At 37.8% G+C, this 18278-nt stretch overlaps 1 protein-coding gene and 1 long non-coding RNA gene across 2 annotated transcripts in view; one reads left to right on the forward strand and one right to left on the reverse strand.

Annotated features, from left to right (window-relative positions):
• pappa2 (pappalysin 2) overlaps window positions 1-18278 on the forward strand; it is a 139704-nt gene that overhangs the window by 52627 nt on the left and 68799 nt on the right. The window contains exons 7-8 of the mRNA XM_067453476.1: window positions 9323-9505; window positions 13319-13622. Of these exons, the coding sequence (XP_067309577.1) occupies window positions 9323-9505; window positions 13319-13622 (487 nt within the window). The remainder of the gene's footprint in view (window positions 1-9322; window positions 9506-13318; window positions 13623-18278) is intronic.
• LOC137089910 (uncharacterized) overlaps window positions 9393-18278 on the reverse strand; it is a 66359-nt gene continuing 57473 nt past the window's right edge. Inside the window, exons 2-3 of the long non-coding RNA XR_010907794.1 lie at window positions 13461-13628; window positions 9393-9526 (exon numbers count right to left, since the gene is read on the reverse strand). This is a non-coding gene — a long non-coding RNA (uncharacterized lncRNA). The remainder of the gene's footprint in view (window positions 9527-13460; window positions 13629-18278) is intronic.

The raw sequence follows: 18278 nt of genomic DNA on the forward strand, positions 1-18278 counted from the left end.
CAACTCCTCTGTCTTTCACTCCCTTACAAAAGGAAAATATATATTTACCAATATATTACTTAAAATATATTTTAATATATTGTAAATATATGGAATAATATATTGATGGTATTATAAAATATATTACATATTCATGATATAGCCTATATTGCAAAATATACAAATGATTGCCGCTTTCAATATATTGCAATATATTGAAAGATATAAATATTAATTCCCATATATGTGAATATTTTGCCTAATGTATTGCATGAAAGTTTCCAATATACTGCAATATATTTTTGTTTCGTAAGGGCTGCTCTTCAAGAACATCAGTCTCCTCGGCTGTGAACCGCTCCTGGCGTGCGTCTGGTAAATACGCCATAATAATAGCGACCCATAATGGAACTTGCGCAGCTGCTTTTAAAGGGAATGTTGGATGACGCTCTGATTGGTTTATTCACGTTACGCCCAAACCACACCTATGAATAATGAAGCTACTTCAGACCAACCCATTTTAGATCAAGAGCCATTTATCCCGCCGGGAAAATAGCAACAGCGCCGAGACCCGCCCATAAAGTTACTTGCGCTCCGCACTTTGACACTTGCGTTTCAGATCGTTAAAATAGGGCCCAAACAGTACAAAACCAAGTCTCGTTGCCTTTGGACTGTATATCAACACCCTTGAAATGCTGTCCAGGCAATAAAATAAGGAGACTGTATTATAATCTTTATATCAGGATCCTACAAAGTTCTTCCTCAAGCATATGTCATGAATTGTAAGCTGGTGAGCGCATGACTGAATGCCGTCTCTGACATAAATGCTGTTGGATGTGTGCTTGATCCTCAACACACCACTGAATATGTCACGAATGATCGTCAATGTAAAAAGCAATACCTGCTCTTTGATTAATGAGGATAGAGAGAATTTCACCCTGGCTTCTATCTCTGAGCTTGTGCATTCACATTCAGGTGGATCGCTCAGCCTCATGCAGGCCAGGTGCGTGCAAGTCTGGAAAAAATTAGGGAATAAATCATTAAATCATAATTGCCAGGATAAAGAACACACTTTTTGCCATCAATGAATAAAAAAGGCCTTTGGCACGGAGTCAAGTTTTGGTAATATTGGGTGGCTTCCAGAAGCGGCCCGTCATAAAAAGCGATGTGTATCCTGTGCAGCTTTTCAACTTTCTTCCTCACCTAACAGATGTTACTGATTATTCTAATCAGAGATCTCTTAGCATCTGGTCTGCCCACTCATTGACGTGTCACGGATAGGATCGTGCTTTGAAAAGTCCACCCAAAATGTGCAAATCCTCCCCTGGTATGCGGTCGTTTTCATAAAGCATAGTATCATGAGAGAGGTCAAACATGAAATCATCCAGTTAGGTGGTAGTGGAGAGTGATTTTTGGCCCGGAGGCTTGTTTTTAAAAACAGATTGATGAGAAACGAAGCCTTAAATTTGAAAATAAAAATATATATATCTCTAAAGAAAACAATATCTTTGCGATATTAATGACGAATGAGATTTACAACCGTCGGTTCAGGTCTGTAATAAATTACGGTAACCTATTGTTTTTGGTTTATTTTTAAAAACATGATGAAGTGCATGATGACTACCTAATGTGAATTATTTTGTCAGTCAGTTAATCATGTCAGAAAGCAAACTGTTTGTGTAATATGAAATAAGGCCTGTGGTAATACCACGGTCAGACATTTGATAGCTATATTAGCATGGGCCAATTCAATACCAACAAATCATACGTGGATCTCAGATGTTGTAACACTCACCCCTGCTTACGCTGCAAAAAATGCTCTTCTTGTTTAGTGATTTAGTCTTGTTTCTAGTCTAAATATTCTTAAATCAAGATGCATTTACTAGATCAGTAAAACAACGCAAGATCTTTTTCCTTGTTTTCATAAAAATAAAATCTAAATGAAGTGAGTTTTTGCTTAAAACAGTCAAAATTATTTGCCAATGGTGTGAGAAAAATAATCTTGTTTCTTGTTGCCGTCCCAAACACACCGCAAAAAATGCTCTTCTTACTCAGTAATGTTGTCTTGTTTCCAGTCTAAATATCGAACAGTTCTCAAATCAAGATGCATTTACTAGATCAGTAAAACGACATAAGATATTTTTTCTTGTTTTGTTGAAAATCTATATCAAGTGAGTTTTTGCTTAAAACAGGCAAAATGATCTGCCAACGAGGTGAGAAAAATAATTTTGTTTCTGTTTGAATTCTCGTTTCTTTTTTCCATCCCAAACAGAAATAAGACCCCATTCTCACCCCATTGGCGGATCATTTGGTTTGTTTTTTCCCCAGAAAACAAGAAGAAATATCTTATGTCATTTAATTATCTAGTAAATGCATCTTGATTTAAGAATATATAGACATTTTTACTGGAAACAAGAAAAAATACTAAATAAGAAGAGCATGTTTTTGCAGTACAGAAATACGATTATTTTCTCACCCCACTGGAAGATAATTTTGCTTGTTTTACACACACACACACACACACACACACACACACACACACACACACCACCACCACCACCACCACCACCACCACCACCACCACCACCACCACCACCACCACCACCACCACCACCACCACCACCACCACCACCAGAATAAAAGAAAACATACCTTGTGACCTTGTGACTTATCTAGTAAATGCATCTTGATTTAAGACATTTTAGATATTTGGACTGGAAACAAGAAAAAATACTAATTAAGAAGAGCTTTTTTTGCAGTGTAGCTGTACCGTGTCCTCTGTAAGTCGGTGTGTGTACCATAAGGAAGCTTTTGGAGAAGTAAGGGTTTTGAGACCTGGTTAAGCTTGCTGAAAGAAGGAAGGATGACACACTCACAGATCTTTGCCGCATTGCTTTTCCATGCGGGAGCATTACACCACATCTGATACAGTCATTAATTCTACGGTGTGTGGAGGCCCTCGCTCTGTTTATCTGACCAATTGAGTTTTATGGTTTGCCTTGGCCTGCTGCTGTTTACCCAGTTCACATCCACACATGAGGCCACGCTGGGTGCAAAGGAGCGCTCTGTGACTCGAGGCTTCGGTCTCTCTCTCTCGACCTGCAGTGCAGTTTAATCTATCATTGTAAAACCGTTTGGAGGCAGGGAGTTCACATGGCCTGACAGTAACGCTTGTGCTCTGTACATCAATACCCAGTGGGATAAGATCTCTAAACAAGTGTCCGACTTATTAATGAACCCTCTGCAGTACAGTTTAACCAGGCTTTATTTATATGATTTTAAATTATTTATGATTACAATACGGGTGCGCTAATATGCATTAATTCATGCTTAGCTAATGCACAGATAATCATGAGTTAATGTACTAATAATGAAGAACTAACACATTTATTAGCAAATGATGCAATGCATGACCATTCGACATGATTAATAGATTAAGTAATCATTAAATGTGTCATAATGTATTAATTACTTAATAACATATTATATTAACTAATAATGTAAATTAACATGTTCATTACCACAACGGTTCAAAGCCATGCATTTCAGCTTCCAGTCGTCTGCTTTAATTAATCATTAGCTAATGAATTATAAAGGTATCATTATGTTCTGACTAAACTTGTTGGGGCACATGACTATTAACCAATTCAAAATGAATTAAAAACTCATGAACATAATTACAAATTACCTAATCAATTAGTTATTAGTCATGTGCCCCAACAAGTAAAGTCATAACATAAAACTTTTATAAATCATTAGCTAATGATAAATTAAAGCAGACGACTGGACATTGAAATGCATGGCTTTGATCCATCGTAATTAACATGTTAATTTACATTATTAGTTAATATAATATGTTATTAAGGAATGAATATGTTATGACACATTTAACTAATAACAATTTAATTTAATTTAATTTAAATAATTAATAAATGGGTTAGTTCACCATTCGTAATACATTAGCTCACGATTATCTGTGCATTAGTTAAGCATGAATTAATACATATTAGTGCACCCGTATTGTAAAGTGTTACCTAATCGTTTTTTTTAAAGGATATATATTTGTCTGGAGCGATTTACAGCACTGTTTTGATTTCCGGTATGTTTCTGTTTTGCAAATTTTGATTTAGTTTTAGTCATATTTTAGTCACTTGAATTGTTTTTAGTTTTAATCTAGTTTTAGGCAACTAAATATCATACGATTCTAGTCTACAGCAGATTTATTCGACTAAAATCTAATGAGTTTAGTTCAAGTATAATGCATTAATTGAGCATTTAAGCATTACATAACCGACTGTTGAACTGACATTTTGGCATTATTGTGTTGTTGACATTAAAAATACAAGAAAGAGCTCAATTTACTGTTTGTTTAAAAAAAAAAACATCTATATGTTTTTATATATTTCTGTTTAAGTTGACTATATTAAGCTAAAGCTTCAAATAAGTTTGTTTATTCAGTTTTCTTATTTTATTTCAGTTAACATTTATTTAATTTCAAGTAATAAACCATTGTTAATGGTTTTAATGAACTATTATAACCCTGAGACTTATGATAGACCATAAATGTGTCAAATACTGTTCTTTCTATGAATTAAATGGGGATGAAATTAAATACACTGTATTGTGTAAAAAAAACCCTGAATATATATATATATATATATATATATATATATATATATATATATATATATATATATATATATATATATATATATATATATATATATATATATATACATATACATCAAAGGTTATAGATGTTTATCAAATAACTTCAAGTTCATGACTCTTAAACCTAAACTTAAAAATTCTTGAGTCGCCATTGGCTAGTAAAATTTACATGAAATGCAAGAACAATGCTACAAAAAACAAAAACAAAAAATCTTCATAAATACTGTATAATATAAAATTTTGATGTAAAACATTAATAAAGACAAGTAAACAGTCTTTCATAACACAAGAACAAATAATTAAATGAATAGCACAAATACACACAATAGAACAAAGATGCAAATGAAATAAACGGGGCTTTTCAGGTTCTTCAGGTCTAACAGTAGTAATTGAAAAAAGCAATTAAATGCAAAACTCGGCACAGGATTCACTGTATAAATTAAATATAAAAAAGTTACAACAGTTATCCAGTCAAGAGCAGTGTGCGTTTTTGTTGTTGATTAACATTAAAAACACAGACAGCAGCAGAAATATTAGGCCGCCGTCACTTTAAGACATAATGCATGGATCCAATATATTGTTACTGTACACATGCATTTTCTTTCTCAACTGTTTACTTTCACTTTATACTCTCCAAGATGGTCATTATGACATTTTGTGTAAAATTATCCGTTTAAGTGCCAGAAGATGCTAAAGACATCTTACTTTGGTATTTGCACGCTGTCAAACACGGCTTTCTGAGATTTAAGTCTGAGAATGAAATGCTCTTTACTGTTCAGATTGAATTTTAAATGTATTTCTCTTCTTGCTTTGGAATATTTAAATTGGCAAGGCTTAAAAACATTTTTCCCAAAAGCAACCTATGGTCACAAGTTCCATTGTTATCACCATAGTTTAACGAGTCGGTTTTTCCTTAAACTATCGTTGCAGCGAACATTCGCAAACAACGTCGCAAAGTTGACTGGTTGCAATGACAGATCTGGAGCCGTGGTTAGAAGCAGAGTTTCCTGTTGGGATGACGCAGACTCGATAAATCCATAGCTTGAGCAAAGCAAGCTGACATTTAATGCCATCTATATCTTTTATTTCCAATAGATACAAATGTCATTCATGTCTTTTAGTTGGTCAAGAGCTTTAAAGCACAGTTTCTAAAGCGTGTGCTCTAGAACGCAAGAACGAGCCTATTGATTCTGGAAATAAAGCAAAATAACTGAGAAAAATATGAATAACTCCTCAGATGCCATGTCCATAATTTATAGCAAAAAATCTAGCATGAATTTGATCTCAAACTAATTCATTTAAAGCTGTTATTATCTTTAACTCTTTCCCTGCCAGTATTTTTTTTTTTTTTTTAAGTTGCCAGCCACTGCCAGGGTTTTTGACCATTTTCCCCAAAATGTAATAGCCCATAGAATATTTTGTTTCATGAATATCTCAGCATGCAATACATCAAAAGAAAAAGCTGACCCTCTTCTTTTAAACAAACAACAATAACAACAACAAAACCTTTTATTCTAGCTTCTTTTTTTTATTAACACTTAGTTTAATAAAAAAAGCAATATTTTGAACAAAAAGTGGAGAAAATCACGTGTTTGTGAAAGACTGTATCCAGATCAGATTTAGAGATGATCAAACACAGATGGAGGAGATCGAGACAATCAACACCCCTAAAGCTTCACAGTCCTGGAGCTCGTCCTGGATCTCATTCAGTAACATTAGATAGTTTTGATTTATATAATGTTTAAAGCAGCACCAGGTAACTTTTCAACCTTCATAATATATTTTTAAGACTTCTGTGATGATAAATCGACTTACAATAGGTTGAATGACACGTCTGCCATAGCCTGATGGGGTCTGTATCGTTTTTAATCGTACTTTTAAACTACGGGTTTCGGGTCGTAACCCGAGAACAAAAAGAACTACAAAATTCGACTGCTTTACGGCATAAACGTCACTTCCACCAACACACACACTTCCTTACATTCGGACGTGCGAGCCCAACTTTGTTCGTCGGATAATATAGTCCTGTCTGAAGCAGCAGAGACAAATAAGAAAGAAAAGGTTTTGTTGGAGGAAAGCAATAAGAGGAAACGAGAGAGTGATGTGATTAAAGGCAGGACGAGGATCAATTTGTGACCAGCGTTTGCTCGTCGGCGTGAGCTGAAGGAGGCGTGCCCGACCGATGCTGTCCTGCTTGTTATGGTGATTACCGACCACTCAAACACTGAACTGAAGTATCATATAGATTCTGTAAAACGCTAACCAATAGACTAAGATAATGACGCTGGCTTGTAAACGTGAGCATCGCGATTATTTGGCATTTGAAAAAAATAAAACCCATGAAATGATATTCATATGACATGCTGGAGCATATGCCACTGACTGTACCTGGGATGAAGACATTTCCCACGCGCCGCCAGAAGAACACCTGCATGTGAACTCCTCCTGCAGTGTTCAGGGGAACTGTTAGTGCTGCACCGACCCGCGGGCCGCTTTTATGAACTTATTTGGCCCGCACAGCACAACTGGATATATTTTTACAACCCGCCCCGCACCCGTGACCATTAAATAGACATACGGGGTCCGCGGGTTATGAGACGACACGCGCATCACTAGTTCAGGGCTATCAGGGTGTCATGTCAACAAATGCACGCGTGATGGCGTCCCCTGATGTAGGATGACAGCTTACGACAGTAGTTGAGGACATTATTTTTTCCCAACTGTAGGGGGACCCCGAGAGCAAAAGTTGCCAAGTGCTGCTTTAATGTTGATGATCAGGTTATTTTTCATATGCATATGATACGATCACTTGTTTCTGCATCTTCCTCGCCTGTGTTTTGATCAGGAGATTCAGTACTCATTCATAAGATGTGTACCCCCTAGCGTCCGACAGTGAAAACACAGAAACACGGAAAATTTAGTTTTTGGCCCGGAAGCGTTTTCTCACAAATAATGGAAAATTCCATGTTTGGCGGAGAAAGAGTTAAGCAGCGTGGTTAAACGACAGATTTGGGACAGTACGGTTTTAGGAAAGCTAGTTGAGTTCTTCAGCGATGAATTGTACTGTGGTAGTTTAGCAGTGAGTTATGGAACAGTGACCATCAGTCAGTCCTTATTCTCAAGCCCTGCATTTAGATCTAACGTGTCAAATCTCTTTACATGGCATGTAGTTGGTGAGCAAACCTTAAAAAATCTTACAGACCCAAAACTTTTGAATGGATCACAGTTGTGGAGCGATGCAATCCCAAAAAAACTGTCCCAGATTGCAAATAATCTGCTGCATTCACCATAGCTGAACACTAATAGGAACCTCAGCGGCGTTAATCCTTTGTTCAATAAACGTCGCTATCAGTGGGCACAGCTGATTCTTAGTGAAGTCCCACGATGTGTTTTTGTGAGTGCTAACCCAAGACTCCTGGGATTACTTCCCCTGTCTTGCTTCTGTTCTTCAGACCGCTGAGGACATTAGCTCTTGGTTTAATAAATTATTTTGTGAGCCCTGTCTGTCCCAATTAAGGCACCAATCTGTCTCCTTTGCCAAGTTGCACCTGGGTCTTACAGGCGATTGAGGTCTGGGGAAATGTGCTTCACATCCATTGCCAAGACATGTGGTTTTTCCCAGACACTCACTCTCTGTTTTCCCTTTCACTCGGGTTCTCCCTCTTTGCCTCCCATCCTGTCTTTTTGTGAAAATTGTCATAACAAGATGGAAGATTCAAGAAGATTAAATGGTTGTTCATAATAAACACACAGAATTTCTTGGTTCCCAAAACCTAGTGAACTTCCTGCGGAGGCAGGATTTTAAGGTGTTGTAAGAACGTTATGCTGCCTTTCTTGTTTTAATTGTAATGCAGCATTGAATACATACTTCACAAGGAAAGAAATCCCAGATTTACAATATTTACAATAAAAAGGTGCCGACCACAAAACCAGCCATAAGGGTCAGTTTTGTGAAACTGAGATGTGTAGATGATCTGAAAGCTGAATTAATAATCTCTCCATTGATGTATGGTTTGTTAGGATAGGACAATATTTGAAAATCTGGAATCTGAGGGTGCAAAAACATCTAAATATTGAGAAAATCTCCTTTAAAGTTGTCCAAATGAAGTCCTTATAGGCATATTACTACATATTACACATTTATTGTAGGACACTTACTAAATATGGAACATGATCTTAATCTCCTATTGATTTTCGGCATAAAAGAAAAATTTATATTTTTGACATCATTTTTGATATAAATTATGTATTGTTGGCTATTGTCACAGATATACCCGTGAAACGCACGACTGGTGAAGAGCTCCAGGGTCACATGTGGGGTTTTTAATGTTTTAAGATGAGCAAATGCATAAGTCAACACCATTCCTTAATATTTTAACAAAAAAATGTTCCTTTAAATCGCTGATGCATCGACTTGTATACGAGCCTGTATAATTCACTCTTCCTCTTCTTCTAGATAGTGAGGGTAAGTGGCACAGTCCACTATTTTGTCAAGTTTTTGAATGCATTGCTATGGAAATGCTGTTTTGGGGCTAATATGCCAGTTTTATTACAATAAATTATCTCATCCTCACAGGTGTATGTCCCTTTTGCCAAAAAGATCCTTAGCCTTTGATGGCAAGTTGAAGCATTTTCTTTTTGGCTTTGGATGAGGTTTGCATGTGTGTTTGTGCAGGGCCCCCTGATGTGCACCAGCCCTGTGAGCCCAGCATGCAAGCCTGGAGTCCTGAAGTCAGCCTGTATGAGCCCAACATGACCACGCCGTGCCCCCAGAGTGAAGGATGCGTTCTGGAGCTGCACTTCCTCCAGCCGGTCGTCCCTGAGAGCTTGACCGTCTGGATCACCTACACCTCAGCCAGTGAGTATACCATCTAAACACCTGAGATTAGGAAATATACAGTACTCTTCAGGTCGGGATAAATATGATTTTTTTTAATTAGAAAATAATTGTATTGTGCACTTTAATTATATTCATCAAAAGTGTCAGTTCTACTTTTACAATTCTATTTCAAAGAAGCACCTATTCATCATCCTGAATCTTTTTTTAATTTATTTTTAATCACATTTCTAATAAAATGGCAGCACATCTGTTTTCAACATTAATAAAACTAAGAAATATTTCTTGTGATTTCTGAAGGATTGTGTGACAGTGGAGAAATGGCTGTGGAAAATTCAGCTTTGCCATTACAGGAATAAATTGCATTTTATAAAATACAGAATATTTTTTATTATTTTTTAATTGCAATAATATTTACAATTTCACTGTATTTTTTATCAAATGAATGCCGCCTTAGTGAGCATACGATGTTTTTTTGGATCTTACTCACCCCAAACTTCTGAACACATTGTCTACACTGTAAAAAAAAAAAAAAAAAATCAGGTCTCCAATTGAACATTTTCTAGTGACTGATCACATCAAAAATGTTCTGTTGGCCAAAAGGCATTTCTGTGAATTGATGCAGAAACTCATTTTGGCCAATTAAAAAATATGTATGTGATCAGTCCTTAGAAAAGTTTCAATTGGATTTTTTTACAGTGTATTGATGGCTTATTTGAATCCCAAAAATATTTTTCAAAGATATATATATATATATATATATATATATATATATATATATATATATATATATATATATATATATATATATATATATATATATATATATATATATATATATATATAGTGTGTGTGTGTGTGTGTGTGTGTGTGTGTGTGTGTGTGTGTGTGTGTGTGTGTGTGTGTGTGTGTGTGTGTGTGTGTGTGGTTTAAAAAAAGCCTAACCTGGGACTGGGGCTGCAATTCACAACCTCACCACTATATGCCACTACAAATCACACACTGCACCTTTAATAACAGTGTCCCAGCAGTGGGTTTATTAGTAGGGTTGGGCATCGTTTTGATTTGAACGATTCTGATTCCGATTCCGATTCTTACTTTCGATTCCGGTTCTTTTCGATTCTCGATTCCGATTCTTTGAGGGGTGGAGTCAAAACATGTCACATCGATATTCAATGCTATTTTCAATACAATGGGGGAAAAACGCTGCATATACTGTCAATTAGACATTTTTTATATAATTTTTTTTTTGTCTGTCTTTTGAAAGTCTAGGCAATCAAACATTTATTCTGAAGAGATCACTTTATATGATAAAGCTTTTAAGCTTTTTCTCTCACAAATTATCTCACAAATATTTGTTAACTCAATGTATTTTTTACAACGGGGTAATTGTGTTGCAATAGTTTACACACAGCACAAGTAAGCTTGATTTTGAATGGTAAATTGAATAAACAAAGATACATCTTACAAAAAATAGCACAAATAAATACAATAGAATAAAAGATATAAATGAAATAGACTGCTTTATTTTTTCAGGTAGGTCTAACATTCAGGTAAGAAACTGAATAAAAAAACGCAAAGTGGCTAAATAAATTAAAAATAACATTGATAACATTGTCTTTTTGTAGTTTGACTTTGAATAACAAATGACTGCTGTCCCTTTAAGAACTGCCGCACTCATGGATCCTGAACACTGTTCCTGTTCCTCATTCTTCATTTCTTCCTGAATTGTTTAAGAGAGTTGTTTGAGAATTTGTTTGAGTGTATTTGACCAATAATAAGCTGAAAAAAGAAGCAAATATTTGCACTTGTATTGTCAGGGGCGGCTTTATTACGGTAGGCTATGTGTGTGTGTGTGCTTCAGATGTGAGCTTGAAATCTGCGGGGATTCGTAGAATTATGTGCAATCCCGCGTGAAATTCAGACCGATCACACACACTAACACTAACACGCTGTCGTAAGGAAAAGTCCAGCAGAACGCACGTCCGTCGTGTTCAGAGGTTAACCGGCTGAATGAGAATATGCGGCTGCGTGTCAACCGGTGTCGGTCAGAGAAGGAGAGGAGAGGACAGCAGCTGGGATCGATTGTGTAGGCTGAGCAGGCTATCGTATCTTTTCAGATACTTCAGTATCAATATTTTTGACAACACTAGTTGCACTGTGCCGATCCAGGCTTTTAAAAGTGAAATAAATCCACACTTCAGAGCCGCTTACCGGGCTTCCATGACTAAAACAACAAGCGGGCGCGCAAGCATCGGAAATCAGGTGGCCATGGAAACCAAAACTTGCGCGCTTGGAACCGAAGATCGGAACCGAAAATAATTTTTCTAAACGATTCCAATGGAATCGTTATTTTTTAAACGGTTCCAAGTTAGAACCGGTTCTCGATGCCCAACCCTATTTATTAGGCTGCAGTCACTTTAAGATCTGAAGCACATGACGCGGATCCTGATCTGATACGCATCCGAGGTCCTTACAACTCTGCGTTTGTTGAACACTTTTGAACAAATTTAAGAGTGCGCTTAGGATACTCAGCAAACCAGATATTTGAGCATACTTTTGTTTCTGTCCGTTCAAGCACGAAAGAGAACGTGATCATCTACACGCTGTCTGAAGCGGCATTCTGTGCCCACAAGTCCTGTGAATTGTATTTAATCATATTTATATTTTTAAAAAAAATAATTATATTTATATTTAAAATTTGAGTAGGGATGTGATGGTGAGGAAATTTTCCCACTGGTTAATCAGCGCAGAGACAACACCAGTAATACCAGCGTCACAGACGGGGGCTTTTAAAGGTGCACTGTGCAACTTTCCGTCCACTGGAGGGCGCCTATTCTAAACAAAGGCGTAGTTTGATGACGCCAGGTGTGAGCACAGTATTTTGGGACATGTGGTCTTCACCTCACAGCCGGTGGAAAATAGGACTCGGGCAGAAATCACGTTCATGGATGCGGTTATTAACGTTACTGTAGTGAAGCAGAGCAGGACCGAGTGTTGAGGAGCTGAGCACGGCCGCTGGAGCGATTGTTAAACAAACACACGGCTCGCGAGCACCGGGACTTTTATTATGACGGGACGGGACACAGTCGCCGGGCGCGTGCACTTCCGCTTTTTCCGGTCAGGTAGAGCAGCTCTTTTTATCATATCAGATACATTTAAGGGGCCAAGGGCTTCCGCCATCCGTCCGCTCTCTTTCCTGAACTGAAATGAAGTAGTGGGCTGTACTTTCCACACGATTGACATCATGTTCAAGTACGCCCACAAGCCATGCGAGTTATTCGTGTATTGCTGGTTGGCTGGTGGTTATGTTGCCCGCATACTGCCTCCCATGGCCGAGACCGGTATTACGACACCTGTCGGGCCAGGGCTAGTAATGCTACTGCTAATTTAGGTTGATATCTCTGCAGCACTATAACTTGACATTTTTTTATTGACATCATCGCTGTTATTTCTTCTCATTCTTTTGATGCGTGAAGGTAATTTTTTTGGATAATTTTACCTCAATTTTTACACATGGCACCTTTAAATCACTAATTCGAAACCGAAAGTAAAATGCGCACGGCCGCTCGGGCATTCACAACAGAGCGCAGCAAAGCGAGTGTTTTCAATGAATTCCTGTGGAAGCTTCCATAGTAATGAACTGAAAACGCACCAGTGGACACACACAGTGGGATGTCAGTGCTGCCGTGTGCATTTTACTTTCGGTTTAGAATTAGCGCTTGAATGGTGGGTTCATTAGCCTATTATTCTTAGACACCGTATTGTAGAAATGTTTTTCTGCATTGTCCCATTCAGATAAACTAATAAATAAATGAATCTGTTTTTCCACAGATCAAAAAGCAATTGCTAATATCATGTTCATAATGGAGAATGACGAGTGGATCAACACAGGTCCCCAGCATGCTTTCTGTGATATTCCTTTGACACTCCATATACACACTAGTAAGAGGGTCAAGGCCATTAAAATCTCCACCTTTGACAAGAAGCTTGAGATTGATGCCGTTTTGCTGACCTCGCGACCCCACAATCCTCTTTGCTCTGGCTGCCGCCCCATTCTCTTCAGAGTGCTCAGAGATCCACCAATCAGAGAGGACCAGAGTCCGGTCGTCGTCACTCAGACCACATACACTGACAGGTGGGTCTACGGGATTAATAATAGCATTTTATTTTGTATACACACTCTTAAAAATAAAGGTTCTTAAATGGTTCTTTGGCAGGGTGTATGGTTCCATGAAGAACCTTTAATATACAAAGAACCTTTCCATTGCACAAAAGGTTATTTGTTGTGCAGAAAGGTATTTGAGACTATACAATGATCAGAATATAACTGTTCTTTAGACTATACAATGATTAAAATAAAACTGTTCTTTAAAGAACCTTTCACAAAACAGTACTTTGGGGAACCAAAAATGGTTCTTCTAAGCCACCCATGGAGAAAAAAAAAATACTGTCAGGCTGTCTGTCATGGTTTTATTGTGTTTCTTTACAATGTTTCTTTTGGGAGTATTATTTTTGTGTGTGGCTTAAGTATAAATGTCGAACATTTCTAAAACTGTCATCAAATTGTATCTTGAGTGTATCACTGTTCAAGTATTGAGCAACGCTTTACGAAGCAACTCCTGAAAAAATCATTTCCACAGCCAACACAATAAGAAGAATAGCAACATCATCAGATTTGACATTGTCTTTTCATTAGCTATTAATTTTACAAGTATCAATGCGTAGCCAATTTCTGCTCTGTTCCTGTCACATTTTATTCTGCTTGTTCCAATAGAAATTCATCAACGGGCACTGGATTGTTGTTCAAGTGCTTGCAATAGGTCAAAATGTCTAGAGATTAATAGTGTGGATCAGAGAATGTAACATATCCAGAAAAGTTCCTTCCACAAGTCCTGAAAGCTCAGAAAGATGGAAACTCTACTGGGAATTGAGCTATGTGGATAGGGAAAGGAAAGAAAGACGGATTGTATCAGAGAGAGAGAGAGAGAGAGAGAGAGAGAGAGAGAGAGAGAGAGAGAGAGAGAGAGAGAGAGAGAGAGAGAGAGAGAGAGAGAGAGAGAGAGAGAGAGAGAGAGAGAGAGAGAGAGAGAGAGAGAATTTGAATTTTAACAACACTTTTATTACAGAAACTCTTATTCACAATACATTCCTATAACAACAGTACATTTAAAAGATATATATTAAAATAAAATAATAAATAAATAAATTCTCACAGAATATGTGAAAAAACCAATTCATCCTCAATCACAGAGCACAGAGCCTGATTACAACACCAAATACATTCAAATGTGAAAAAAATCATCAACAGACTTATAATACAGAAAATCAACCATAACTCTTGATTTCACCAAGTTAGAAAACACTGCTACTAAATTTTGATTTACATTTTGTTCTATTTTCTTTCTTCTACTTGTATAAATGGCCAGTTTTGCTTGGCCTAGAACAAAATTCAGAAGTTGACAAACAAATCTTTTTTTCCACACATATTTGTACCCCAAAATAAACATCTCCAGAGAAAAAGTCTCATTACAACTCCTAAAAACATTGCTTAAAACAAAAAATAAAGACTGTAATCTACTACAGTTCGTAAAAGCATGAAATACAGTTCCTCTATTAGAACAAAAAGGGCATGTAGAAGGAACAGATGGGAAGAGAAATGTAGAGAGAGAGAGAGAGAGAGAGAGAGAGAGAGAGAGAGAGAGAGAGAGAGAGAGAGAGAGAGAGAGAGAGAGAGAGAGAGAGAGAGAGAGAGAGAGAGAGAGAGAGAGAGAGAGAGAGAGAGAGAGAGAGAGAGAGAGAGAGAGAGAGAGAGAGAGAGAGAGAGAGAGAGAGAGAGAGAGAATGAATCCCTAGAATATAAACCAAATGTGACCGCTTTATCAACAGAATCTGTAAACACCCGTAGCTGTTTGTAGCTGCTCTAAAATTGTTTCCAATCTCTGGCTGAATGGAGTAGTGCACTCGATGCAGTTACTGTGCAGTGAATAAAAGACCTGTCATTTGGCATAGGAGTCAAAAGTGTGACAAGGAGAATAGGAGAAAATGAGAGTGGGATTAAATGGGTTATGTGGGAAAGTGTGCTACAGTGCCACCGTGAGGTCTGCAGCAAAAACAAAGCATTTCCCACAAATGGGAGAGAATAATGAAGACATTCTTTTGTTTTTCTTTTTTTTCCCACAATGCCAGTGAAGGGAGCTCAACCTTCAGAAAATGTTAAATAATATATGAGATGTTTTATTTTCCATAACGCAGTTTCACCATGATTTAGGGCACACATCCTTATTGTGTGTGTATTTCTATGATTTTGTTATGGTACAAATAAATGAACCAATATGTAAAATAAGCATCAAAATATGTGTACACCAATCAGGCATAACATTATGACCGGTGAAGTGAATAACACTGATGATCTCTTCATCACGGCTGCTGTTAGTGGGTGGGATATATTAGGCAGCAAGTGAATATTTTGTTCTCAAAGTTAATGTGTTAGAAGAAGAAAAAAATGGGCAAGCGTAAGGATTTAAGCGAGTTTGACAAGGGCCAAATTGTGACGGCTAGACGACTGGGTCAGAGCATCTCCAAAACTGCAGCTCTTGTGGGCTGTTCCCGGTCTGCAGTGGTCAGTATCTATCAAAAGTGCTCCAAGGAAGGACCAGTGGAGAACCGGCCACAGGGTCATGGGCGGCCAAGGCTCATTGATGCACGTGGGGAGCGAAGGTCTGAGGAATCACGTGTTCTTTTACATCACGTGGATGGCCGGGTATGTGTGTGTGGCTTACCTGGGGAACACATGGCCCCAGGATGCACTATGGGAAGAAGGCGAGCCGGCGGAGGCAGTGTGATGCTTTGGCCAATGTTCTGCTGGGAAACCTTGGGTCCTCCATCCATGTGGATGTTACTTTGACACGCTCCACCTACCTAAGCATTGCTGAGACCATGTTCAGCCTTTCATGGAAACGGTATTCTGGTGGCTGTGGCTCTTCCAGCAGGATAATGCTCCTGACACAAAGCACAAATGCTTCAGGAATGGTTTGAGGAGCACAACAACCAGTTTGAGGCGTCGACTCGGCCTCCAGATTCCCCAGATCTCAATCCAATCGAGCATCTGTGGGATGAGCTAGACTAACAAGTCTGATCCATGGAGACCCCACCTCACAACTTACAGGACTTAAAGGATCTGCTGCTAACATCTTGGTGCCAGATACCACAGCACACCTTCGGGGTCTAGTGGAGCCCATGTCAATAGGGGATTGTTAAAATTCAAATAGTGGTTATTTTATTTCCATAAACTGAAAAAGATCAATTATGTCTAACAATAACTTTGGTTAGAGGGTTGAATCATACAGGAATCCAACTCTATAATATTTACACTTTTGTAGCTAAATTTAAGAATGGCTTATTAGACTAGATTATTTGCTTATTATGCTTTAAAACAAGTCTAAATATTTTTTTCTTGTGTTTCTTAATTATTTTTTAAGAAAAAAATGTTTTTTTTCATTAAATTATTTAAATAGATGCAGACATTTGATGTATTTAAGCTCAAGTTCTCCTTAGTCACAGAGATGAAGGTTTTAAGAGACTAAAAGCTATTTTACTGTATAATTGTCACAACAAAAACATTGTTGTACCTTACCAGAAGATATCTTGTGCTTTAGATCACTGCCTCTCTCTACATCTTGATGTGCTACGAAGAGAGAAATATGACTTTATCACTTGCACAGATCCTTCATCGGATCTCCCTTTGTGACTTCTTTAAGTAGTCTCTCTCCCCTTCCTTGTCCCTGGAAGTAATCCATAATTAATAAGGGCAATTTGTTGAGAAATAAGACCCGCTGGAGAAGTAGATGATGCTCAGTTAGCTAGGCATCCTCTTACCACCAGCCGGAAAATGACTGAAATCAAACAAGCCTTGGCAATCATAGTGAGACTCTTTTTACAGTGTCATTGAATCAGATCAGATCGATAGCCTGAGGAACATCACAGTGGGACATGCAGCGATACCCTCAACATTAAAAGGTCGTTTCCATTTTGAACAAGGTTAGATTTGAGTTCAGCCTGAGAATAAATATATCTTAGATCAAGTATTACTGCTGCATGTTTTAATTGAAGTTTCATAAACTAATTTCGGGAGAAGCACGCGCAGACAATTAAATCTAACTAAACACAGGTGGAGCAGGCTCAGATAATTAAAGCCAATTGGAACACAAGAGGAGCACATTAAACTAATCAGTTAATCAATGATAGGAGGTGTATATAGACAGCCGATTTACCTTCCTGTCATTGACAGTTTCGCAGCATCCCACCACCACCCCTTCTCCGCACTTACTTAAATCAACTGCTATAAATATCAAAACAATCATAAACTGCAATCTAATTCTAGACTATCTTCGTCACGGGGGGATACTCTGGGTTCGGGCAATATTTCCCTCCCCAGACAGCACGCCAAATACGCATAATCTTTACTCTATTTAATGGATGTAAGTGTGAACTGGTGAAATTCATACTGTGGTTTGAGCAATAGATCCTTTTACAGCCCACGTGATCAAAGAGTTGCGCGCGCATTTTGGCAACGGAAGTGGTGTTGTTCCCTAGTGGTTCTAACGTGTGAGGAACTCCGAAAGTTTATCTAAACGGTTTCCCAGCATCAAAATGTCTGGCTGTTGCGTTTTTGGTTGCACTAATCGCTATTCCACCAATGGGCTTCAGTTTTATAGGATTCCGACAGGATCACGGCCGTTTCAGAAGAACCGGCGGTATGCAGGCGATTAAATGCATTGATTGGAACGAGGAC

Source organism: Pseudorasbora parva, chromosome 9 (genome assembly GCF_024679245.1).
Source record: "Pseudorasbora parva isolate DD20220531a chromosome 9, ASM2467924v1, whole genome shotgun sequence".
Lineage (NCBI taxonomy): Eukaryota > Metazoa > Chordata > Actinopteri > Cypriniformes > Gobionidae > Pseudorasbora > Pseudorasbora parva.